The sequence below is a fragment of the Triticum aestivum genome, chromosome 6D (assembly GCF_018294505.1).
Source record: "Triticum aestivum cultivar Chinese Spring chromosome 6D, IWGSC CS RefSeq v2.1, whole genome shotgun sequence".
Taxonomy (NCBI): domain Eukaryota; kingdom Viridiplantae; phylum Streptophyta; class Magnoliopsida; order Poales; family Poaceae; genus Triticum; species Triticum aestivum.
The window spans coordinates 84,034,037-84,059,862 of record NC_057811.1 but is presented as its reverse complement, the minus strand read 5'-3'; the positions used below and the strand labels follow the sequence as shown (position 1 = coordinate 84,059,862).

At 44.0% G+C, this 25,826-nt stretch overlaps 1 protein-coding gene across 1 annotated transcript; it reads left to right on the top strand.

The window, feature by feature from the left end:
• Positions 1–891: 891 nt before the first annotated feature.
• Positions 892–11,723, top strand: LOC123143724 (cycloartenol synthase). The gene is made up of 18 exons (XM_044562687.1): positions 892–1,410; positions 2,588–2,773; positions 2,858–2,947; positions 3,020–3,214; positions 3,316–3,400; positions 3,487–3,653; positions 4,706–4,894; positions 5,692–5,805; positions 6,020–6,142; positions 6,263–6,385; positions 6,633–6,731; positions 7,930–7,986; positions 8,259–8,305; positions 8,390–8,533; positions 8,616–8,793; positions 9,156–9,236; positions 9,322–9,405; positions 11,335–11,723. Exons 1-18 carry the CDS (start codon positions 1,210–1,212, stop codon positions 11,452–11,454), a joined length of 2,283 nt encoding a protein of 760 aa, XP_044418622.1. The 5' UTR covers positions 892–1,209; the 3' UTR covers positions 11,455–11,723.
• The last annotated feature ends 14,103 nt before the right edge of the window (positions 11,724–25,826 follow it).

Genomic DNA, 25,826 nt, shown 5'->3' with positions numbered 1-25,826 from the left:
TCTACAACACATTATGTGCTTAACGCAGCCATAAAATCTCTTCCCAATGTCTATGCTATAAAAGGCAACGCATTTCTAGGCCCTAAAGTGATGAAGCTTGCATTCATGACCGGATGAGCCACTCATCCACAGAAGGAAACATCAATAGTGGTCTCAGGGTTTTCCTGCTTGGTCAACTTAGCTTAAATCAAAGATGGTAACAGCACAAATCCAAACCCTAACCCAAACCCAAACCAATGGAAAATCTTACCCACAGATTCATGTCCATGTCGGTGTAGCTCAATTCATTCTCACAGCTCTCCTTCCCGTCTTTTCAGAACGACATTGCGAGCTGACGGTGAGAGTGAGCGGCGTCGGCGGCGCACATGGGAGAGAGATCAAGAGGGGCGTGAGAGGGAGCGAGGGAGTGAGCTGGTCGAGAGAGTGAGTTGGTCGTCCGTTTCCCTTTAGGGAAACTGGTTCCGACAGTGTTGGTCGGACGAGCGTTAGGTGCGCCGCCACCCATGCGAGTGCTTGGACACGTCAAATTATGTTGAAAAAACGGCGTAGTGTTTTTTGCCACCGTAAAAAATTCGGCGTGGCGCAAAGTGCAACGATCTCTAAAGTGGTAGGAGTAGTACGTAGTTTTATGCTAACCGCATCGCGAATGTGGTGGTTACCTGGATTTTAACTCGCCGTCCGACCGATGGAGTGGTTTTGGTTAAGTAACCAGAGGATGGGCAGTGACGTGTTCCCGCACAAAAGAAAATGGAGAGAACGAACTAGTGGTGCTGGTTGGACGTCGTCGACGGGGAACAGATCGGACGGCATCACGGTACTATTAGAACGCTGACACCTATCACGCCCCACCACCTGCCCCCACAAAACCCCAACCCCCCTCCCCTCTCCCCTCCACGAGCGGGTCAGAGAGCCTGCAGGCGTTGAGCCAAAAAGCCACTGCCGAGAGAGATAGAGTCGAGGGGGCGAGAGACGTCCCACGCCACGTCGCCGCACCGCGCGCGCGCTCCCGTCCAAACCCCGCTCCAGCCCCGCCCCGCGCGATCCGAAACCCCCATTATCTAATTCTTCGCCGGATCGGGCCGGCAGATCTCGCCATTGCCCATTTGTCCTGCTCCGCCCTCGTCCTCTGCTCCTCCTGCTGCCAGTGCCGGCGGTGGTCGTGCAGTACTGTTCGGTTGGTCGCCGGGGAGGCTCGCCGGGGCCGGAGGGATGTGGCGGCTGAAGATCGCGGAGGGCGGGGCCGACCCGTGGCTGCGCACCAAGAACGCGCACGTCGGCCGCCAGGTCTGGGAGTTCGACGCCGCCGCCGACGACCCCGACGCCCTCGCCGCCGTCGACGCCGCGCGCCGGGAGTTCGCCGCGCGCCGCCACCAGCTCAAGCACAGCGCCGACCTCCCCATGCGCATCCAGGTAACCCCACGAACCGAATGCCCCCCTCCCGCCCCTCCCCCTCGGTCGCCGCTGCCCTGCCCTGCATGCCACGATTTCGAATTCCGGGTGGCTCCGCGATGGCGAAGCCCCACAGTTTTTTCCCCCTACCGTAGCTACATTTTTTGTCACCTGGATGATGCCGCCTGCCACATCCAACGACTAGTCGCCGCGTACTGGTACGAGCCGGCAGCCGCGCCAGAAGGTAGCTGCCAGCGAGCCACCTTACATTTCAAAACGATTTTAATGCGCAGCGAGACTACAGTATGCCGCAACCTTTCTAAGCAAAGGAAGATTGCAGCATCAGACTGTCTAGTCTCTCCTACACCACTTGGCAAAGGTTTTAATGCGCAGCGAGTATGCTGGGATCCGATCTTGCATACGTATATACTATGAATATCTGAGACGCAAGCGCCACGCTCTGGATGGGCACGGGCACGGCCCCGCTTTCCCGTTGCCAACTGCTCCTACTTCAGCTTTTAATGCCCACCGGAAGCACACAGTGCACGCGATCGGCAAGTGTGCTGGCTGACGCTGGGCATTTTGTTCTCTGAACGGGACGCATGACGCCTGCAGTTCTTTCTTTCCGTTCATATAAACCACGGAATTTCCAGGTGTATTACACCTGTGTTTTTATCAAGCAACCAAAGAGCAGAGCAAGCGAGGAGAGTGTATCCTGTAGCAGACTTGATTTAAGCAATGCAATGCAATGTTCAGCTGAACCGTAGCTATCGATATTTATAACAGCATTTGGGGTCAGAAGGTCTATGATGTTGATTGAGAACATGCTTTTGTTGCGTGCGTTAAAGGAAGGGCACTGTATTGCTGACTTGCTGTTATCTCCACTAGAGTCATTTCCCTTACCTTCAGGTTAAAAGGTTTTTAACCCAATTACCACAGAGATGGTCAATACTTTTCGGGACTGGGTTAAGAGTTAAGACCAGAAGCACAATTCATAGTGCTCTAACAGTATTTAGCAAGAGGGCAGACCAATTCTTGATGCTGGAGTAGTGATATTTTCCTGAGTCTTTTCCTTTTTGTTCTACCACTTCAGTTCAACTTGCCTGTGGATTCTTTGTGCTACTAAAACTAGGGTGTTTTTTTGCTTTGGAATATCTCCGTAGCTTCTAAAGCGTTTGTTCTCTTGTATGTACTGCAGCTTGCAAAAGAAAATCCACTTAAGTTGGATCTTCCTGCTATCAAGCTGGGGGAGAATGAAGATGTCACGGAGGAAGCTGTGTCGACCACTTTGAGAAGGGCGCTCAGCACTTTTTCTACTCTCCAGGCACACGATGGACACTGGCCTGGGGATTATGGGGGTCCTATGTTCCTTATGCCAGGATTGGTACTTCCCCTGGTTTGACATTTCATTTAAAAACTTGTTTATGTCATATGGAAACTTACTCACTGCATTTTATCTTCTATTCAGCTTATAATGCTACATGTTACTGGAGCACTGAACACTGTTTTATCATCAGAACATCAAAAGGAGATCCGTCGATATCTCTATAATCATCAGGCAAGGATCTATTTGCCAACTGTGCCATCTCACAGTGGATAAAGTAAATAATTTTTTGGCGATTGTGTGTAGAATGAAGATGGAGGTTGGGGATTACACATTGAGGGTCCAAGCACCATGTTTGGCTCAGCCTTGACCTATGTTTCTTTGAGATTGCTTGGTGAGGGACCAGATAGTGGAGATGGAGCTATGGAGAAAGGTCGAAACTGGATTTTAGACCATGGGGGAGCAACTTATATAACATCATGGGGAAAGTTTTGGCTCGCGGTATGGAATTAACATTTTTTCCTCTCTATGAAGGCTGCTTCCATTTTGCACAGTCTGACTATGGCCTAAGGAATTCCTCCTAATTCCCTGACTTATTTAAGGTACTTGGTGTATTTGATTGGTCTGGTAACAATCCACTGCCACCGGAAACATGGATGTTGCCGTATTGCCTGCCAGTCCACCCAGGTTCTTTTTTGCACTATGTCAGCATTAATTGCTTTGATCTTCCATGTTGGTTATGTCTTGCTGATATGCCTGACGCTATCGTGCAGGTCGAATGTGGTGTCACTGCAGAATGGTGTATCTACCCATGTGCTACGTTTATGGAAAGAGGTTTGTCGGCCGAATTACACCAATTATATTGGAACTAAGAAATGAACTCTTCAAAGTCCCCTACAGCGAGGTTGATTGGGACAGTGCTCGCAATCTCTGTGCTAAGGTTTTTGCTTATCTCAATCTTTCTTAGTGATGTTGATGTGTGCGAGCCAAATTTCTTATGGGCCATGATGAGCCAGAGTTAATGGAAAAAATCCTAAGTAGATCTACTTGTGCCAATGTGGTCCTCACTCTAGGAAAGAGTCTTTAAGATGACCCATAGCCAAGGTACAAAGTCTTTAAGGAACCTCATTGCCAAAGTACAGGGTCTTTAAGAAGTCCCATTGCCAACATAATGAGTTGACATAGCCATTTCGATTTGAATAGCAGTATGGGCCATGAATGTGAAATACAGTTTCAGAAATATTCGTTGTACCACTGAATAGTTTACTAGTCCTTGGTTCGGAGGCTTTGATATAAGCAGCCTACAAGTTTGATGGGGATTGCCTTGTATTCCCAGATTTTCATGCTTGTAAGTTGCTATCGTACACTGCCTGGTGCAGGAGAAAGACTGATTGCGGTGCATCTTCCATGTGAATGTGGTCAAAACGTTTTGTTGTGCTACTTATAACTCATGATTCAATAGGTGATAATATCTGAAACACAATAGATTGGGATACCATAGCCGCCTGAAGAGCACGGTTCCCTCTCATTCGTGCTTGCTTCATAATTGCAGACTCAAGTAACATAATAATTATCTTAATGTAGCTGGCTCTTTCTGGTATTTGAATATTCTCCAAGAATTCTGGTGCATTTACCGTTATTGCTTGTGTAAACATAGTAGCGAAATAATCCCGCTGTGTTACATAAGATAGTAAGTATTGTATAATAGCCCGGTTTTCCGTGATTTTTTTCCCATTCCTCTTTACAAATAGCCTATATGGGTTCACAATCAACAGCATCTTCAACATTGAGAGAATTCCCTTTTCCTTCAAAGAATAGATTATAGATTACTGGTCTTAGCGGAAGGATAAGTGATTATAGATTTATAATTAATCTTTGAAATTTATAGAAGCCTAAGCTGCCCTATTTATCTTTCTTTATCTGCATGATGTCTATTTAGGATCTAATGATTAAGATTGTTCTTTGAAGGTTTTTTCTTGTGCTTTATTGTAGGAAGATCTGTACTACCCACATCCACTCATACAAGATATCTTATGGGCCACTCTCCATAAATTTGTTGAACCTGTTATGATGCACTGGCCTGGGAACAAACTGAGAGAGAAATCTTTGAACCATGTCATGCAGCATGTTCATTATGAAGATGAGAACACTCGATACATTTGCATTGGTCCTGTGAACAAGGTAATCTGAAGAATATGCTTGCCTGCTGATCTGCCTTTTGTCTTTTTCTTGCTTCAAGCATCAGGATGATCCTTTCGTCCTGTAAGATGCAGAGATAATAACTGCAGTGCTTTATTTCATGCATGCCTCTTTAAACTTTCTGGTTTTGCTGGCCTGATTGTCCAGCCACTGTACTGTAGCATTACCTGTGCCCAAATCGCATGTGAGAACTAAAGTCTCTCTACAGCCTTGTAATTGACCACAATTGCAGCAGCAAGTTCACCTATTCTTACTTCATGTAATACCATATCCCACGATTATATATTGCGGGTTTGCCCTTTGGTTTTAAAACATGTACACTTCTATGTCACAAGGGCTGAAGGACTTGTGGACAGTATCCTCTATGCCAAGCTAGTGTCCCCTAAGGCAAACCATAGTGTTCAGTAATGCTAAACCATAATCCTCTGTAAAGCGCACAAAAGTTACAAGCAAGCATTATTTGAATGGTTTGTGAAGCTTTACAGGGGTTTATTTCATTTTTGCTCCAATTCATAATATTTTCAAATCGGAAATTGTTCTTAGTGCCTTAATATATATGATGATTTCTTTAGTTTGGGACATATGTTCATTTTGTGCACTTCTCCCTATCTTGCTGATTTAGTGGAGAAAGAATCCTCATATTCTATGATTTCTTGTTCAAAGCTTGTGAACTTACATACCAGGAGTTTAAACCTTAATAATGTCTAGATAAGTTTAATATATTTCTCAAAAAAGATAATCATACTGTTCAACTGATTATTGAATAAATTTATGTGCAGGTATTAAATATGCTTGCTTGCTGGATTGAAGATCCAAACTCAGAAGCATTCAAGCTACACATTCCAAGAATATATGATTACTTATGGGTTGCTGAAGATGGCATGAAGATGCAGGTAATGAGTTTTTATTTACTTCATTCATTTACTTTTCACTAAGGCAGCTGCTACAATAAGAGACAGCTATTTGTCTATGTCTTACTGTCTTTACATGGAACTGGAAAGTTGTTTTTTTTTACTCGGTTAGTAACCGGATTTCCTGCTTATACCCGTCCATCATTAGCTTTTCTTTCTCTTTGATTATAATCGATCCAATTTCTGTCCACTGTAGGGTTATAATGGCAGCCAGCTCTGGGACACAGCTTTTGCAGTTCAAGCTATTGCGGCCACTGACCTCATTGAAGAGTTTGCTCCCACTCTTAAGCTGGCACATGATTTTATTAAGAACTCTCAGGTACATGTCACATGGCTGTTTGTTTACCAGTCAACACTTGAAGTGCATTTTACTCCGCAAAAAAGAAACGTTTAAGTACATTTCAGTACTTAGTACTTACCTGTTGCTATTATACGAAAGGTTGTTGATGACTGCCCTGGAGATCTGAGTTACTGGTACCGTCACATATCTAAAGGTGCATGGCCCTTTTCTACAGCTGATCATGGTTGGCCTATATCAGATTGCACTGCAGAAGGACTAAAGGTGAATTAGGCCGTCAGTGTTAGCAACAAGGAGCTACCTTTGAAGTTAAAACTTTGTCCTGTTTGAAATCTAGGAAATTTTATTCTTGCACCATACGGAATAAGAATCATTCTAGCTCTCATATGTATAAGATCTGGTTTTGTTCACTGGTTTTTAGCTGCTGGTATGTTTTGTCAACTGCCAAGTTCTCATATGCATAACCATTTGTTTTAAATAGTTTAATTGTTGAATTTTCTTTTACCTTCAGGCCTCATTATTGCTATCAAAGATTTCTCCAGAAATTGTGGGCGAATCGGTGGAAGTTAACAGACTATATGATGCTGTCAATTGTTTGATGTCTTGGATGGTAAATGCATTCAAACCTTTAGATTGTGTTAGTTGTAACTATTGTATCAGTTTGCCTAGAAGAGGGTCCATATATCTCTCTCATGTCATGTGAGCACTCAGTCTAGGAGTAGTGAATTGTTACTTTTTTATATATCTATATCTATGCAAATATGAAAAGTATGAGTTAGAGTTTGATCCAAACAATCTTAGCCATTCTTAATATTTATGATCTTTATCTCGCAGATCCAAGGGTTGAGAATTTTACTTGGAACCTTACCCTGTATTCTCTCCTCTAATAATGGTCTATTTGATCGACAGTTCATAAATAATAATGGATCGTCTATTTTAGTTGTACGTTTATAGCTTACCATTTAGTGTATGGTTAGAGCTTAGTCTTTCTTCATTTGAGTAATTTACATGGTGAAAAATAATTTCAATACTGAGTACACTTACATTATAAATTTGGGTTTCTACATATGTGGATATATTTTATTCTATGCAATATATATGGCAAGAAATTCCCTGCAGAACTATTATGCGAGGGTAAGGCTGTCTAGAAATTCCCTTCCCCACTTCCCACCTTTTCTGGGAGCTTTCAGCACTGGGTATGCCCTATTTTTGTAACATATATGGCAAGAAATGTGCATTGCATGTGGACGGTTGCTAGTATATACTATAAAGCATCACATAGGTTTTGTCATATAGGATAATTCTATCTGCAAGTGCTTTTTTGCTATCAGTACATTACTGTGAAATGGTAAACTTTTGATATTTTACAAAGCTGCAGTTAGGTTATATCACACAAGGTATTTTATCTGCAAGTGCTTTCGGCCTTCAGGATAAGTACTGCTAAGCTGTTGATTAATATCGAGTAGTGTTTCTATCTTCTGCTAAATTGCACAGATCATAAGGCAATACTGTATTAGTGAAGTGGTGTTATTTACTGAACACCAGGGCTCTCCCTTGCTGTATTCACATCAAAACCAAAGTGGAGCAGTGTAGCTGCAAATTGGACTTTGCTTTGAAAATTTTGGTTGCCCTGGTTGCTTCACCAGATTATTGCCCCAGGGGTAACATATATAAAACTGTTGTGGACTAGACTCCTTCAAAAGGAAGAAACCTGTATTTCAAAGTCTCTTCTATGTATTTTTTTGCATTATATGTAAAACATTATTTTGAGATGTGCCGTTTTAACAAATTTGTTTTAATCTTTACAGAATGAAAATGGTGGCTTCGCAACATATGAACTCCAAAGGTCTTATGCCTGGCTTGAGGTATGTACCTGCCTCATTTGTTTGTTGTTGTGCTACCATTACAACTAGGAGGTTGCTCTTAAGTTGCGTGCTTCATGAGGTAATTGCCTAATTTGAATCATTAAATATCAAGTCAAAGAGGACAGGTACATCCATTAAAAAATTCATATTGAATTAATACAGGTTTACTGGACCGATGTTTCCTTTGTTTGAAAACTACAACCAATCATTAGTCATATAATCTTATTGATTTACGAAAATTCTTCCATCTGATTGTTTGTTAAACTGTTCAGCTTATCAACCCTGCCGAGACATTCGGAGATATTGTGATTGATTACCCGTAAGATGCAATAACTTGTCAATTTTTATGCTGCTTGCCATAGAGAGACAAACTGAATTTTTTTAAATACTCAATTGGTGTCAGGTATGTGGAATGTACCTCAGCCGCAATTCAGGCCCTGACATCATTTAAAAAGCTCTATCCTGGGCACCGCAGGAAAGATGTAGATAACTGTATCAACAAAGCTGCTAGTTACATTGAGAGCATCCAAAGAAAAGATGGTTCATGGTTAGTTTTCAGACACCATGTAGAAGAATACAAGTAATACATGCATATAACACTGCGTCGTTCTATATCTGTTTTCCTACAGGTATGGCTCTTGGGCTGTGTGCTTCACCTATGGCACATGGTTCGGAGTGAAGGGGCTACTAGCTGCAGGTAGAACCTTCAAGAGCAGTCCTGCAATCAGAAAGGCATGTGACTTTCTGATGTCAAAAGAGCTTCCTTTCGGTGGCTGGGGAGAAAGCTATCTGTCATCTCAAGATCAGGTAGATTCATTTCTACCTAGTTTTGAATGTACTTGCAATCTTGTTTACTGGAATACTGGATTGCATCTCTATATTCCAATCTTCATCGTCAGTGTGATGTGATAAATATTGTATGTCAGTCTATTAGAATTAATGTTAATATTGTTACATATGAGTCAACGTAATGGACAACAACTTGATATAAAACTCTCCTTTTCTTCTAAAGAGTCATTTGCTCTTTTTCCTGCTTTCACCGTTCAGGACTGCATGCCCTGTAAAGCATGGTATTCTTGCATCTTGATCTTTAGATGCACATCATCTTCCTGGGGACCATAAGAAATTTTTACTAACCAATAATCATGTTTTGACTTCCATTCAATTAGGTTTACACCAATCTTGAAGGGAAGCATACTCATGCTGTCAACACTGGCTGGGCCATGCTGACTCTAATTGACGCAGGACAGGTGTGTTTACAGTTACCTGTGGATTGTGGTAGTACCATATGATGTCTTCATTCACGATGGTTCTTAAAATCTCGTTTGGGTACAGGCTGAGAGAGACCCGACGCCTCTGCATCGAGCAGCGAAGGTTTTGATAAACTTACAATCAGAGGATGGGGAATTTCCTCAGCAAGTAAGTCATAAATGCTTTACCACCATCTCATGGTTTCTCAACATACAAATTTTCTCTAGATCCAAAGGAAAACATTTTAGTAATAAACACAGCTGTGCATGTGAAGGCAGTTCAAACCAGTGCAGCGAAATGTAACTACTATTTGACCAGAGAAAACCTTTTCTTTTGCGAATCAAGAGCTTTATTACTCAGTTAGGAGGATTACACGGTAGCTGAATACAACCAACTAAGAAAGAAGGCATATAATTAATCCACAAACATTTCCTCTCTTCTGTGGCTTGCTTTGCACACCGGTGGGCCGCTTCATTGGCTTCCCTTTGCACAAACACCAGACATTAGCTCATAAACCCTCCCAAAAGCTCTTTGATTTCATGGCAAACAGCTGCATCCGCTGCTCTGTCTGAAAATCCAGAGTTGTACATCTTAACCATCTCTTTAGCATCAATTTCAACACATATCCTGGAGTAGCCCATTCTTTGGCTAGTTGAATCCCGTCCTGGATAGTGTATAGCTCCATAGTTTGAGCACCTGATGCAAATTGATACCAGAAGGCCTGCGCTCGAATTAGGTTGCCCTCTGAATCTTGGACCACCAGCCCTGTGCTTCCACAGCCTGCCTGCTCAAGAAATGCCACATCCACATTGATTTTCAGTGTCCCTTGTTCCGGTGCTTGCCAGCAAGCTTCCTCCCTGTTACCGCAGGGCGAGTAACTTCACCTGCTGTTGTAAATCAACGGCATTACCAAGTGCCCACCGAACAGAAGCTTGAACTGATCGGCCCTTCTCGCCGTGAGTACGAGCATTCCTTTCAGACCAAACCTCCCAGCAGCCACACAATACAATGCATACAAATTGGTCTGATCCCAGTTTTCTTCAGGCACGATGTAGCACTGGGATTTTTATATGCACCATGGTCTTCATCTCCTTCCAGAAGAGTCTCGCCCAAGTGCATTCGAACAGAGCATGGGTTATAGTTTCCTCCTTGCAACATAGGTCGCAGAATGGGATTTTTTCTATGTGTCTGGTGAGCAGAACAGATTTACATGTCACAAATCCTCTTATAACTCTCCACCAAAAATTCCTGACTCTTGGTGTACCGACAGTTTCCATAATTTGTTCCAGAAGACATTTCCTGCCGTGCCTGAAGAAGACGGTTCATAGGAATGTGTCATACTTGTGCTCAGAATTTTATACACCGACCGAACAGAAAAATTAGCATTCCTCACCAACGCCCAGGCCCAGCAATCTTCACCCCAGTTACCTATTGGTGTTTTAGCAATAGCCTGAACATCAGGTGCTGCAAAGTTCTCTTCCAAGACAATAAGATCCAAACTATTATTCTCAAGATCAATAAGCTCCTCCACCTTAGTGACTGTATCCCCTGGTAACTGAATAATTGGACGATAGCCATAGAGGGTATTTAAGGGTCCTCCCATATGTTAACACTAGCACCATCCCCCACATGTTTAATCAGCCCTAGTTTCAGGGATTCTCTTCCATGTAGAATTGCCCTCCAAGTATGAGAGGAGTTCCTCTTTTTTGTTGCTGCCAAGAAATCTGAATCATGATTATATCTGCCTTTGAGCGCACCTTTGCACAAAGCGAGTCAGGGTTGGTCAATAGCCTCCACCCTTGTTTAGCCAACATGGCTTGATTAACTAGGCCAAAATCTCTAAAGCCCATTCCCCCCTCACATTTTGGGATACCTATGTCCTGCCACTTTTTCCAATGCATTTCCTTTTTCTTGTCGTCACCTCCCCACCAGAATCTTGCAACAATACTTGTGACCTTTTTGCATGTCTTTTTGGACAGTCTAAAACATGCCATTGAATAGGTAGGAATTGCTTGTCTTTTTGCATGATATTTGATACAGTACTAGGGAAGCTCAAGCGTTATATCATCTAAATTTGTTTTTTGCCGCATTTAACAGGAGATCATGGGAGTCTTCAACAAGAACTGCATGATCAGCTACTCCCAGTATCGGAACATCTTCCCTATCTGGGCGCTTGGCGAGTACCGCTGCCGGGTGCTGGGCGCGGCCAAGAAGTAGTACCGTCTTCCTTCTCTTTGGCCGGGTTACGTGCTGGAACAGTGTGTTTCTGTAATAATGTTGCTAGGTGCAGGTGGAGATCTGGTAGCCGTATAGATTTTTTTTTACCATTTGATGAGTAGAGGAATAAACTGGAGAGGGGTATATATGTCGCTTGTAGGGCCTGTTTGGTTGGATACCTGAACACCGTGCCTGGAGAAATGGACTGCCTGGATTGAGCCTGAGAAGATTGAAAATATTGCCTGGCGAGGCTACGTGCGTTTGGTTGATGTCCTCGGACTGATGATGTGCATCCGCTGTGCGTCAGAGTACGTATAAATCATTTAAATACAGCCAGGCTACTGCTGTAGGAATAAGGAATAGGAAGCATGGGGCAGGCTAAGCACCCTGCGGGTGCGGAAGTCCCTTTCTACTCCAAAGCTCATATGAGCTTGGAATGAACAGTAAATTCCGGAAAAAATAGTAGAAAGTTCTGAAAATTCTGAATTTTTAGGGTGCAAACTTTGACAAATGTTCTCAGTGCTTGAAAATTTTCTTCTTGAAACAACATTCGTGGAAGTCATGACAAAAGAAACAAAATCAGCACTCCAAGAATGCTTTTGAACACATCATTTTTGGAGCATCGGTTTTGATTTTTTTATCATGACTTTATGAAATGTCATTTTATGCTAATTTTTTGCAAGCACATTTGTCAAAGTTTGCAACCAAAAAAGATCAATTTCTTTTATAACTTTATACATTTTTTTTTCTGGTTTTACTGTTTATTAGGGAGCATTTGAGCTCGGGACTTGAAAGGGACTTTATATTTTACTGTCCCTGCGGTGCCCCTATTCAGCGATCTGCGTGCTGGATACTCAGCAAACGCGCTCTCCCCTACCTCTCCGCAGCGCTCGATTTGGGCCAGCCCATGGGCGCATGCACCCCTGTTCTTTTGTCCCAAATTAAAAAAAATATGATCGTCTTCTAAAAAAATGATCGCGATTTCAAGGTTCTTAATTTGAAAATTGTTCATCAATTTGAAAAATTTCACAAGTACAGGTTTTGGAATTCCATAAAATGTACATAAATCAACAAATTCTTCATGTTCTTTTAAATGTTCGAAAATTTCAAAAATCATGCCCAAATATCAAAAGTTCACTGATTCAAAAAATGTTCGCAGATTCAAAAAAAATATTGAATTCGAAAAATGTTGTCAAAACAAAAAAATATCTTTGTGAACTTCCAAAAAATTCTTAAATTTTAGGAAATGTTCGCGGATCCGAAAAATGTTGGCAATTTCAGACAAAAGTAGGGAATTTGTAAAAAGTATTAATGATTTCAATTTTTTTGGGGGTCTTTGATAAATGCTCACAATTTAAAAAAAGTTCACGAATTCAAAAAATGTTCATGTTTTCAAAAAATATTAATGATTTTTAATATAAATATGACCAAATTTTCACTTAAGATAGAGCTAATATTCAGAGTAAATAAAACGAATGAAGTACATAATTAAATATTGTCCTTGGCAAATCTAGTAGTGTTTTTCTTTCATTAGCAAAAAAAAAATAGCAGTGTTTTCTTAGGGTCAAATCTAGTAGTGTTCACTCGCAAAAAAAAAACCCAAAAATCTAGTAGTGTTAGTAGAACCTTAATTCGCTCTCCGTTTATTGAGAGTGCAACCTTTACATGGCTGGCAGCATGGCGCAGCGGTTTGTTTTCCATGTACTACCTCTGTTTATTTTTATAAGATGTTTTAGACATTCAGACACTGTTCAAAACAGTACAAAGCAAGCTGTCGGAAACGTCTTATAAAAAAAACGGAGGGAGTAATTAATTGTGAAGCATATCTCCTTGGAGCAAAAAAAATTTTTAGGGGTCCTTACAGCAAATATAATAGGGTGATATAGACGGGCTATAAGACTTTCAAATTCAATTTTTGTATGATGGTACAAATGAAACGAGGGGATGTTGTATCAATTTCCTATCAACACTCCATATCCCGAGTCGTAATGACTAACTATTGTACAAGTGGATTATTAAATGACACGACAGTGTCATATAGCCGGCTGCTGGCTATACAATTATTGTTCAACTTGCGGTACAAAACCTGGAGAATATTCCAACTGTCCAATCAATTAAATTGCTCTCAAACTTTTCTCCTTGCATGCATGCACATGCACTCACTCATTAATTTATGAGTACTGCGTGTCGACTTCTTTCAGTGCCATTATCGGCCCGTTGCGTCGCAAGTTGATAACTTGATTTCGCGCCCTCACTCACACGCCGCTCAAAGACAAACGCAACGCATCTCTGGGGACACAGGACGACCAATTCATTAGTTGACACCGTCGCTGATCAAGTTCATGGCATGCATGCAGAAATCTGTGGAGTTTTTTTGACGGGTGAAAGACTTTATTTCTCATAGAATGGTCATATCATTTACAAGAAGAAGAGAAATAAAATCCGGGCTAGAATTCTCCCACTGTCCAGGCGATCGGCTATCGAATGAATATCTAGCTAAACGATTTCGCAAAAAAAAGAGCTAAACTACCTGCAACGTGTAGTCCGGGGCAGAAATCTGTGGAGTACTACGCAAGGGGGAAACTTTTGTCAAGTGGAACGTCTTTTTCTACATTAAAACCCTCCCCTATTTAATGAATAGTAAGAGCATCTTCAACGCATCAATCCTTAAACCGCATATATCCGGACTACACGACCAGACATGTTTTTCATTCAATACGGGTCTGTATCGGTCCGTCGACCTGTCCAGACGCATATTTTCTCCCAAATTGGAACAAAAGTGGGGGGTTTGCGGGAGTCCAGGCAACAAATACGTAGGACTCCGACACCCCCGGCCCACTAAATCTCCCCTCCCGGTCCTACCGCCTTCCAATCCGCCCCTTCTCCGCCATACTTTGCATCGTGCCCTTTGTCCCTCTCCGGCCGCCACACATGCTTGCTGGACCTCCGCAACCAGCACCGACGCGTCCGCTCGCCTTTTACGACAGCACCGTCCATCCTGGACCTGTCCATAGCCAGGTACACTCCGCCCACTGTTGACGACGTCCATGGCGGACATCATGCTCGACAGGTGTTCGGTCAAATGCAATTGAGCTTATTTTCAAACGCCATGTTGTTTTTTAGAGTACGAAGGATGGCAGGTACTCGGCCATGGAGGATGAGCTGTTGTGCGATGCGTGGTTGGATTCCGTGGATTTCGTAGGCAAGAGCGAAAGGGGGCTCTTCTGGCAGCGCTTGCATGATTCGCTTCATGCGCGAAAGCACAGTGCGCCCTATGACATGCACATCGTCCAACAATGCAATGTGGAATCAGTATCGTATCAATGGTACGCCATCCAGACCACCGTCACCAAGTTTTGTGACGCAGTTGCTCGGCTGGACGCAAGATGGCCATTGCGTGCGGCAGCGAAAGAGATCATGAGTTTTTCTTCTTCTTGCTCAATTTTTTTACTGAACCATTCATTCACCCAATTGAAGGAAATATGCCCTATAGGCAATAATAAAGTTGTTATTTATATTTCCTTATATCATGATAAATATTTATTATTCATGCTAGAATTGTATTGACCGAAAACTTAGTACATGTGTGAATACATAGACAAACAGGGTGTCCCTAGTATGCCTCTACTTGACTAGCTCGTTAATCAAAGATGGTTAAGTTTCCTAACCATAGACATGTGTTGTCATTTGATGAACGGGATCACATCATTAGAGAATGATGTGATGGAAAAGACCCATCTGTTAGCTTAGCATAATGATCGATTAGTTTTATTGCTATTGCTTTCTTCATGACTTATACATGGTCCTCTGACTATGAGATTATGCAACTCCCGAATACCGGAGGAACACCTTGTGTGCTATCAAACATCACAACGTAGCTAGGTGATTATAAAGATGCTCTACAGGTGTCTCCGAAGGTGTTTCTTGAGTTGGCATAGATCGAGATTAGGATTTGTCACTCCGTGTATCGGAGAGGTATCTCTGGGCCCTCTCGGTAATGCACATCACTATAAGCCTTGCAAGCAATATGACTAATGAGTTAGTTGCGGGATGATGCATTACAGGACGAGTAAAGAGACTTGCCGGTAACGAGATTGAACTAGGTATGATGATACCGACGATCGAATCTCGGGCAAGTAACACACCGATGACAAAGGGAACAACGTATGTTGTTATGCGGTTTGACCGATAAAGATCTTCATAGAATATGTAGGAGCCAATATGAGTATCCAAGTTCCGCTATTGGTTATTGACCAGAGATATGTCTCGGTCATGTCTACATAGTTCTCGAACCCGTAGGGTCCGCACGCTTAACGTTCGATGACGATTTGTATTATGAGTTATGTGATTTGATGACCGAAGTTTGTTCGGAGTCCCGGATGAGATCACGGACATGACGAGGAGTCTCGAAATGGTCGAGAGGTAAAGATCGATATATTGGAAGGTTATATTCGGACACCGGAATGGTTCGAGAGTGATTCAGATATTTTTCGGAGTACCGGGAGGTCACCGGAACCCCCTGGGGAAGTATTGGGCCTTAATGGGCTTTAGTGGAAAGGAGAGAAGGGCCACAAGGGGAGGCCGCGCCCCCCTCATGGCAAGTCCGAATTGGACTAGGGAGGCGGCGGCGCCCCCCTCTTTCCTTCTCCCTCTCTTCCTCCTTCTCTCTCTCCCCCTCTTGGAAAAAGGAAGGGGACTCCAACTAGGATTGGGACTCCTAGTTGGACTCCCCTATGGCGCGCCCCCCCTTGGCCGGCCTCCTCCCCCCTCCTTTATATACGTGGGAAGGGGGCACCCCAAAGACACACCAAGTCTTCTCTTAACCGTGTGCGGTGCCCCCCTCCACAATTACACACCTCGGTCATATCGTCGTAGTGCTTAGGCGAAGCCCTGCGCCGGTAACTTCATCATCACCGTAGCCACGCCGTCGTGCTGACGGAACTCTCCCTCGTCCTCAACTAGATCAAGAGCTCGAGGGACGTCATCGTGCTGAACGTGTGCTGAACACGGAGGTGCCGTACGTTCGGTACTTGGATCGGTTGGATCGTGAAGACGTTCGACTACATCAACCACGTTACTGAACGCTTCCGCTTTCAGTCTACGAGGGTACGTGGACACACTCTCCCCGCTCGTTGCTATGCTTCCCCTAGATAGATATTGCATGATCGTAGGATTATTTTTTTGAAATACTACGTTCCCCAACAGTCGCATCCGAGCCAGGTCTATGCGTAGATGTTATATGCACGAGTAGAATACAAAGGGTTGTGGGCGATAATAGTCATACTGCTTACCACCAACGTCTTACTTTGATTCGGCGGTATTTTTGGATGAAGCGGCCCGGACCGATATTACATGACCGCATTCATGAGACTGGTTCTACCAACGTGCTTCGCACACAGGTGGCTAGCGGGTGTCAGTTTCTTCAACTTTAGTTGAATCGAGTTTGACTATGGCCGGTCCTTGTTGAAGGTTAAAACAACACACTTGACGAAAAATCGTTGTGGTTTTGATGCGTAGGTAAGAACGGTTCTTGCTAGAAGCCCGTAGCAGCCACGTAAAACTTGCAACAACAAAGTAGAGGACGTCTAACTTGTTTTTGCAGGGCATGTTGCGATGTGATATGGTCAAGACGTGATGAGATATAATTTGTTGTATGGGATGATCATGTTTTGTAACCGTTATCGGCAACTGGCAGGAGCCTTATGGTTGTCGCTTTATTGTATGAAATGCAATCGCCATGTAATTGCTTTACCTTATCACTAAGCGGTAGCAATAGTCGAAGAAGCAATAGTTGGCGAGACGACAACGATGCTACGATGGAGATCAAGGTGTCAAGCCGGTGATGATGGTGATCATGACGGTGCTTTGGAGATGGTACCCAGACATTTTGAGTATATGTTCACTGACAGAAATATTCTCCTCCATCTTGCAGCTATAGAACTTGTTGGAGACTTCATATCTCTCAACTCGGGCATTTGCTTGCAATATTAGCTTCAACTACTAGAACATCTCATATGCTCCATGACGTTCAAAACGTCTTTGAAGTCCCGATTGAAGGAAATATGCCCTAGAGGCAATAAGAAAGTTGTTATTTATATTTCCTTATATCATGATAAATGTTTATTATTCATGCTAGAATTGTATTAACCAGAAACTTGATACATGTGTGAATACATAGACAAAACAAAGTGTCCGTAGTTGCCTCTACTAGACTAGCTCGTTAATCAAAGATGGTTAAGTTTCCTAACCATAGACATGTGTTGTCATTTGATGAACGGGATCACATCATTAGGAGAATGATGTGATGGACAAGACCCATCCATTAGCTTGGCATAATGATCGTTTAGTTTATTGCTATTGCTTTCTTCAGGACTTATACATGTTCCTCTAACTATGAGATTATGCAACTCCCGAATACCGGAGGAACACCTTGTGTGCTATAAAACGTCACAACATAACTGTGTGATTATAAAGATGCTCTACAGGTGTCTCCGATGGTGTTTGTTGAGTTGGCATAGATCGAGATTAGGATTTGTCACTCCGTGTTTCGGAGAGGTAACTCTGGGCCCTCTCGATAATGCACATCACTATAAGCCTTGCAAGCAATGTGACTAATGAGTTAGTTACGGGATGATGCATTACGGAATGAGTAAACAGACTTGCCGGTAACGAGATTGAACTAGGTATGATGATACCGACGATCGAATCTCGGGCAAGTAACATACGGATGGCAAAGGGAATAACGTATGTTGTTATGCGGTTTGACTGATAAAGATCTTCGTAGAATATGTAGGAGCCAATATGAGCATCCAGGTTCCGCTATTGGTTATTGACCGGAGATGAGTCTCGGTCATGTCTACATAGTTCTCGAACCCGTAGGGTCCGCACGCTTAACGTTCGATGACGATTTTGTATTATATGAGTTATGTGATTTGGTGACTGAATGTTGTTCAGAGTCCCGGATGAGATCACGGACATGACGAGGAGTCTCGAAATGGTTGAGAGGTAAAGATTCATATATAGAACGATAGTATTCGGACACGGGAAGTGTTCCGCGGGTACCGGGTACGTATCGGGTCACCGAAAGGGGTTCCGGGCACCCCCCGGCATAGATATGGGCCTTATTGGGCCTGTTGGGGATTGTAGCAGAATTTTAAAATTTCCTACGCATCACCAAGATCCATCTATGGAGTATACTAGCAACGAGGGGAAAGGAGTGCATCTACATACCCTTGTAGATCGCGAGCGGAAGCGTTCCAATGAACGTGGTTGATGGAGTCGTACTCGCCGTGATCCAAATCACCGATGACCGAGTGCCGAACGGACGGCACCTCCGCGTTCAACACACGTATGGTGCAGCGATGTCTCCTCCTTCTTGATCCAGCAAGGGGGAAGGAGAGGTTGATGGAGATCTAGCAGCACGACGGCGTGGTGGTGGATGTAGCGGGATGTCGGCAGGGCTTCGCCGAGCTTCTGCGAGAGGGAGAGGTGTAGCAGGGGAGGAGGGAGGCGCCCAAGGCTGTAATACTGCTGCCCTCCCCCCTTTAAATAGGCCCCCTGGGAGGGGGGGGGGCGCCGGCCAAGACCCATCTGCATGGGGGGGCGGCGGCCAGGGGGGAGACTTGCCCCCCAAGGCAAGTGGGGCGCCCCCCACCCTAGGGTTTCCAACCCTAGGCGCAGGGGGAAGGCCCATGGGGGGCGCCCCAGACCACTAAGGGCTGGTTCCCTTCCCACTTCAGCCCATGGGGCCCTCCGGGATAGGTGGCCCCACCCGATGGACCCCCGGGACCCTTCAGGTGGTCCCGGTACAATACCGATAACCCCCGAAACTTTCCCGGTGGCCAAAACTGGACTTCCTATATATAATTCTTCACCTCCGGACCATTCCGGAACTCCTCGTGACGTGCGGGATCTCATCCGAGACTCCGAACAACTTTCGGGTTTTCGCATACTCATATCTCTACAACCCTAGCGTCACCGAACCTTAAGTGTGTAGACCCTACGGGTTCGGGAGACATGCAGAGATGACCGAGACGCCTCTCCGGTCAATAACCAACAGCGGGATCTGGATACCCATGTTGGCTCCCACATGTTCCACGATGATCTCATCGGATGAACCACGATGTCGAGGATTCAATCAATCCCGTATACAATTCCCTTTATCAATCGGTATGTTACTTGCCCGAGATTCGATCGTCGGTATCCCAATACCTTGTTCAATCTCGTACCGGCAAGTATCTTTACTCGTACCGCAATGCATGATCCCGTGACTAACTCCTTAGTCACATTGAGCTCATTATGATGATGCATTACTGAGTGGGCCCAGAGATACCTCTCCGTCATACGGAGTGACAAATCCCAGTCTCGATCCGTGCCAACCCAACAGACACTTTCGGAGATACCCGTAGTATACCTTTATAGTCACCCAGTTACGTTGTGACATTTGGCACACCCAAAGTACTCCTATGGTATCCGGGAGTTGCACGATCTCATGGTCTAAGGAATAGATACTTGACATTGGAAAAGCTCTAGCAAACGAAACTACACGATCTTTTATGCTATGCTTAGGATTGGGTCTTGTCCATCACATCATTCTCCTAATGATGTGATCCCGTTATCAATGACATCCAATGTCCATAGTCAGGAAACCATGACTATCTGTTGATCAATGAGCTAGTCAACTACAGGCTTACTAGGGACACGTTGTGGTCTATGTATTCACACATCTATTATGATTTCCGGATAACACAATTATAGCATGAACAATAGACAATTACCATGAACAAAGAAATATAATAATAACCATTTATTATTGCCTCTAGGGCATATTTCCAACAGTCTCCCACTTGCACTAGAGTCAATAATCTCGTTACATTGTGATGAATCGAACACCCATTGCGTCCTGGTGTTGATCATGTTTTGCTCTAGGGAGAGGTTTAGTCAACGGATCTGCTACATTCAGGTCCGTATGTACTTTACAAATATCTATGTCTCCATTTTGAACACTTTCACGAATGGAGTTGAAGCGACACTTGATATGCCTGGTCTTCCTGTGAAACCTGGGCTCCTTCGCAAGGGCAATAGCTCCAGTGTTGTCACAGAAGAGAGTCATCGGGCCCGACGCATTGGGAATCACCCCTAGGTCGGTAATGAACTCCTTCATCCAGACTGCTTCCTGTGCTGCCTCCGAGGCTGCCATGTACTCCGCTTCACATGTAGATCCTGCCACGACGCTTTGCTTGCAACTGCACCAGCTTACTGCTCCTCCATTCAAAATATACACGTATCCGGTTTGTGACTTCGAGTCATCCAGATCTGTGTCGAAGCTAGCGTCGACGTAACCCTTTACGACGAGCTCTTCGTCACCTCCATAAATGAGAAACATATCCTTAGTCCTCTTCAGGTACTTCAGGATATTCTTGACCGCTGTCCAGTGTTCCATGCCGGGATTACTTTGGTACCTTCCTACCAAACTTACGGCAAGGTTTACATCAGGTCTGGTACACAGCATGGCATACATAATAGACCCTATGGCCGAGGCATAGGGGATGACACTCATCTTTTCTCTATCTTCTGCTGTGGTCGGGCATTGAGCCGTGCTCAACTGCACACCTTGCAATACAGGCAAGAACCCCTTCTTGGACTGATCCATATTGAACTTCTTCAATATCTTGTCAAGGTATGTACTCTGTGAAAGACCAATGAGGCGTCTCGATCTATCTCTATAGATCTTGATGCCTAATATATAAGCAGCTTCTCCAAGGTCCTTCATTGAAAAACACTTATTCAAATAGGCCTTTATACTTTCCAAGAATTCTATATCATTTCCCATCAATAATATGTCATCCACATATAATAAGAGAAATGCTAGAGACCTCCCACTCACTTTCTTGTAAACACAGGCTTCTCCATAAGTCTGTGTAAACCCAAACGCTTTGATCATCTCATCAAAGCGAATGTTCCAACTCTGAGATGCTTGCACCAGCCCATAGATTGAGCGCTGGAGCTTGCATACTTTGTCAGCATTCTTAGGATCGACAAAACCTTCCGGCTGCATCATATACAACTCTTCCTTAAGGAAGCCGTTAAGGAATGCCGTTTTGACGTCCATCTGCCATATCTCATAATCATAGTATGCGGCAATTGCTAACATGATTCGGACGGACTTCAGCTTCGCTACAGTTGAGAAAGTCTCATCGTAGTCAACCCCTTGAACTTGTTAATAATCCTTAGCGACAAGTCGAGCTTTTAGATGGTCACATTACCATCCGCGTCTTTCTTCTTCTTAAAGATCCATTTGTTTTCTATGGCTCGCCGATCATCGGGCAAGTCAGTCAAAGTCCATACTTCGTTTTCATACATGGATCCTATCTCGGATTTCATGGCTTCTAGCCATTTGTCGGAATCCGGGCCCGCCATCGCTTCTTCATAGTTCGAAGGTTCACCGTTGTCTAACAACATGATTTCCAGGACAGGGTTACCGTACCACTCTGGTGCGGAACGTGTCCTTGTGGACCTACGAAGTTCAGTAGTAACTTGATATGAAGTTTCATGATCATCATCATTAACTTCCTCCCCAGTCGGTGTAGGCACCACAGGAACATCTTCCCGCACTGCGCTACTTTCCGGTTCGGAAGGGGTGACTATCACCTCATCAAGTTCCACTTTCCTCCCACTCAATTCTTTCGAGAGAAACTCTTTCTCTAGAAAGGACCCGTTCTTGGCAACAAAGATCTTGCCTTCGGATCTTAGGTAGAAGGTATACCCAATGGTTTCCTTAGGGTATCCTATGAAGACGCATTTCTCCGACTTGGGTTCGAGCTTTTCAGGTTGAAGTTTCTTGACATAAGCATCGCATCCCCAAACTTTTAGAAACGACAGCTTAGGTTTCTTCCCAAACCATAATTCATACGGTGTCGTCTCAACGGATTTCGACGGAGCCCTATTTAAAGTGAATGCGGCAGTCTCTAAAGCATAGCCCCAAAATGAGAGCGGTAAATCGGTAAGAGACATCATAGATCGCACCATATCCAATAGAGTGCGATTACGACGTTCGGACACACCATTTCGCTGAGGTGTTCCAGGCGGCGTGAGTTGTGAAACGATTCCACATTTCCTTAAGTGCGCACCAAATTCGTGACTTAAATATTCTCCACCACGATCTAATCGTAAGAATTTTTATTTTCCTGTCACGTTGATTCTCAACCTCTCTCTGAAATTCCTTGAACTTTTCAAAGGTTTCAGACTTGTGTTTCATTAGGTAGACATACCCATATCTACTTAAGTCATCAGTGAGAGTGAGAACATAACGATATCCTCCGCGAGCCTCAACACTCATTGGACCGCACACATCGGTATGTATGATTTCCAATAAGTTGGTTGCTCGCTCCATTGTTCCGGAGAACGGAGTCTTGGTCATCTTACCCATGAGGCATGGTTCTCACGTGTCAAATGATTCGTAATCAAGAGACTCCAAAAGTCCATCTGCATGGAGCTTCTTCATGCGTTTGACACCAATGTGACCAAGGCGGCAGTGCCATAGGTATGTGGGACTATCGTTATCAACTTTACATCTTTTGGTATTCACACTATGAATATGTGTAACATCACGTTCGAGATTCATCAAGAATAAACCATTGACCAGCGAGGCATGACCATAAAACATATCTCTCAAATAAATAGAACAACCATTATTCTCGGATTTAAATGAGTAGCCATCTCGAATTAAACGAGATCCAGATACAATGTTCATGCTCAAAGCTGGCACTAAATAACAATTATTGAGGTTTAAAACTAATCCCGTAGGTAGATGCAGAGGTAGCGTGACGACGGCGATCACATCGACCTTGGAACCATTCCCGACGCGCATCGTCACCTCATCCTTTGCCAGTCTCCGTTTATTCCGCAGTTCCTGTTTTGAGTTACAAATATGAGCAACCGCACCGGTATCAAATACCCAGGAGCTACTACGAGTACTGGTAAGGTACACATCAATTACATGTATATCACATATACCTTTGGTGTTGCCGACCTTCTTGTCCGCTAAGTATTTGGGGCAGTTCCTCTTCCAGTGACCACTTCCCTTGCAATAAAAGCACTCAGTCTCAGGCTTGGGTCCATTCCTTGACTTCTTCCCGGCAACTGGCTTACCGGGCGCGGCAACTCCCTTGCCGTCCTTCTTGAAGTTCTTCTTACCCTTGCCCTTCTTGAACTTAGTGGTTTTATTCACCATCAACACTTGATGTTCTTTTCTGATCTCCACCTCCGCTGATTTCAGCATCGAATATACCTCAGGAATGGTCTTTTCCATCCCTTGCATATTGAAGTTCATCACAAAGCTCTTGTAGCTTGGTGGAAGCGACTGAAGGATTCTGTCAATGACCGCGTCATCCAGGAGATTAACTCCCAGCTGAGACAAGCGGTTGTGCAACCCAGACATTCTGAGTATGTGCTCACTAACAGAACTATTCTCCTCCATTTTACAGCTGAAGAACTTGTTGGAGACTTCATATCTCTCGACCCGGGCATGAGCTTGGAAAACCATTTTCAGCTCCTCGAACATCTCATATGCTCCATGTTTCTCAAAACGCTTTTGGAGACCCGGTTCTAGGCTGTAAAGCATGCCGCACTGAACGAGGGAGTAATCATCAGCACGTGATTGCCAAGCGTTCATAACGTCTTGGTTCTCTGGGATTGGTGCTTCACCTAGCGGTGCTTCTAGGACATAATCTTTCTTGGCAGCTATGAGGATGATCCTCAGGTTCCGGACCCAGTCCGTATAGTTACTGCCATCATCTTTCAGCTTGGTTTTCTCTAGGAACGCGTTAAAGTTGAGGACAACGTGGGCCATTTGATCTACAAGACATAGTGTAAAGATTTTAGACTAAGTTCATGATAATTAAGTTCATCTAATCAAATTACTCAATGAACTCCCACTCAGATAGACATCCCTCTAGTCATCTAAGTGAAACATGATCCGAGTTAACTAGGCCGTGTCCGATCATCACGTGAGACGGACTAGTCAAGATCGGTGAACATCTCCATGTTGATCGTATCTTCTATACGACTCATGCTCGACCTTTCGGTCTTCCGTGTTCCGAGGCCATGTCTGTACATGCTAGGCTCGTCAAGTCAACCTAAGTGTATTGCGTGTGTTCCGAGGCCATGTCTGTACATGCTAGGCTCGTCAACACCCGTTGTATGCGAACGTTAGAATCTATCACACCCGATCATCACGTGGTGCTTCGAAAAAACGAACCTTCACAACGGTGCACAGTTAGGGGGAACACTTTCTTGAAATTATTATAAGGGATCATCTTACTTACTACCGTCGTTCTAAGCAAATAAGATGCAAAACATGATAAACATCACATGCAATCAAATAGTGACATGATATGGCCAATATCATTTGCTCCTTTGATCTCCATCTTCGGGGCACCATGATCATCTTCGTCACCGGCACGACACCATGATCTCCATCATCATGATCTCCATCATTGTGTCTTCATGAAGTTGTCACGCCAACGATTACTTCTACTTCTATGGCTAACGCGTTTAGCAACAAAGTAAAGTAATTTACATGGCGTTATTCAATGACACACACGTCATACAAAATAATAAAGACAACTCCTATGGCTCCTGCCGGTTGTCATACTCATCGACATGCAAGTCATGATTCCTATTACAAGAATATGATCAATCTCATACATCACATATATCATTCATGACATCTTCTGGCCATATCACATCACATAGCACATGCTGCAAAAACAAGTTAGACGTCCTCTAATTGTTGTTGCAAGTTTTTACGTGGCTTGTATAGGTTTCTAGCAAGAACGTTCCTTACCTACGTAAAACCACAACGTGATTTGCCAATTTCTATTTACCCTTCATAAGGACCCTTTTCATCGAATCCGTTCCGACTAAAGTAGGAGAGACAGACACCCGCTAGCCACCTTATGCAACTAGTGCATGTCAGTCGATGGAACTTGTCTCACGTAAGCGTACGTGTAAGGTCGGTCCGGGCTGCTTCATCCCACAATACCACCGAAACAAGATAAGACTAGTAGCGGCAAGAAGAATTGGCAACATCAACGCCCACAACTGCTTTGTGTTCTACTCGTGCATAGTAACTACGCATAGGCCTGGCTCATGATGCCACTGTTGGGGATCGTAGCAGAATTTTAAAATTTCCTACGCATCACCAAGATCCATCTATGGAGTATACTAGCAACGAGGGGAAAGGAGTGCATCTACATACCCTTGTAGATCGCGAGCGGAAGAGTTCCAATGAACGTGGTTGATGGAGTCGTACTTGCCGTGATCCAAATCACCGATGACCGAGTGCCGAACGGACGGCACCTCCGCGTTCA

What these genes read in the sequence shown, in the direction of transcription:
- LOC123143724 (XM_044562687.1), top strand. Translation starts at nt 1,210, where the DNA reads ATGTGGCGGCTGAAGATCGCGGAGGGCGGGGCCGACCCGTGGCTGCGC. An exon ending in ACCTCCCCATGCGCATCCAG is followed by an intron (nt 1,411 to 2,587) that starts GTAACCCCACGA and finishes TATGTACTGCAG; the next exon opens with CTTGCAAAAGAAAATCCACT. An exon ending in GATATTGTGATTGATTACCC is followed by an intron (nt 8,306 to 8,389) that starts GTAAGATGCAAT and finishes AATTGGTGTCAG; the next exon opens with GTATGTGGAATGTACCTCAG.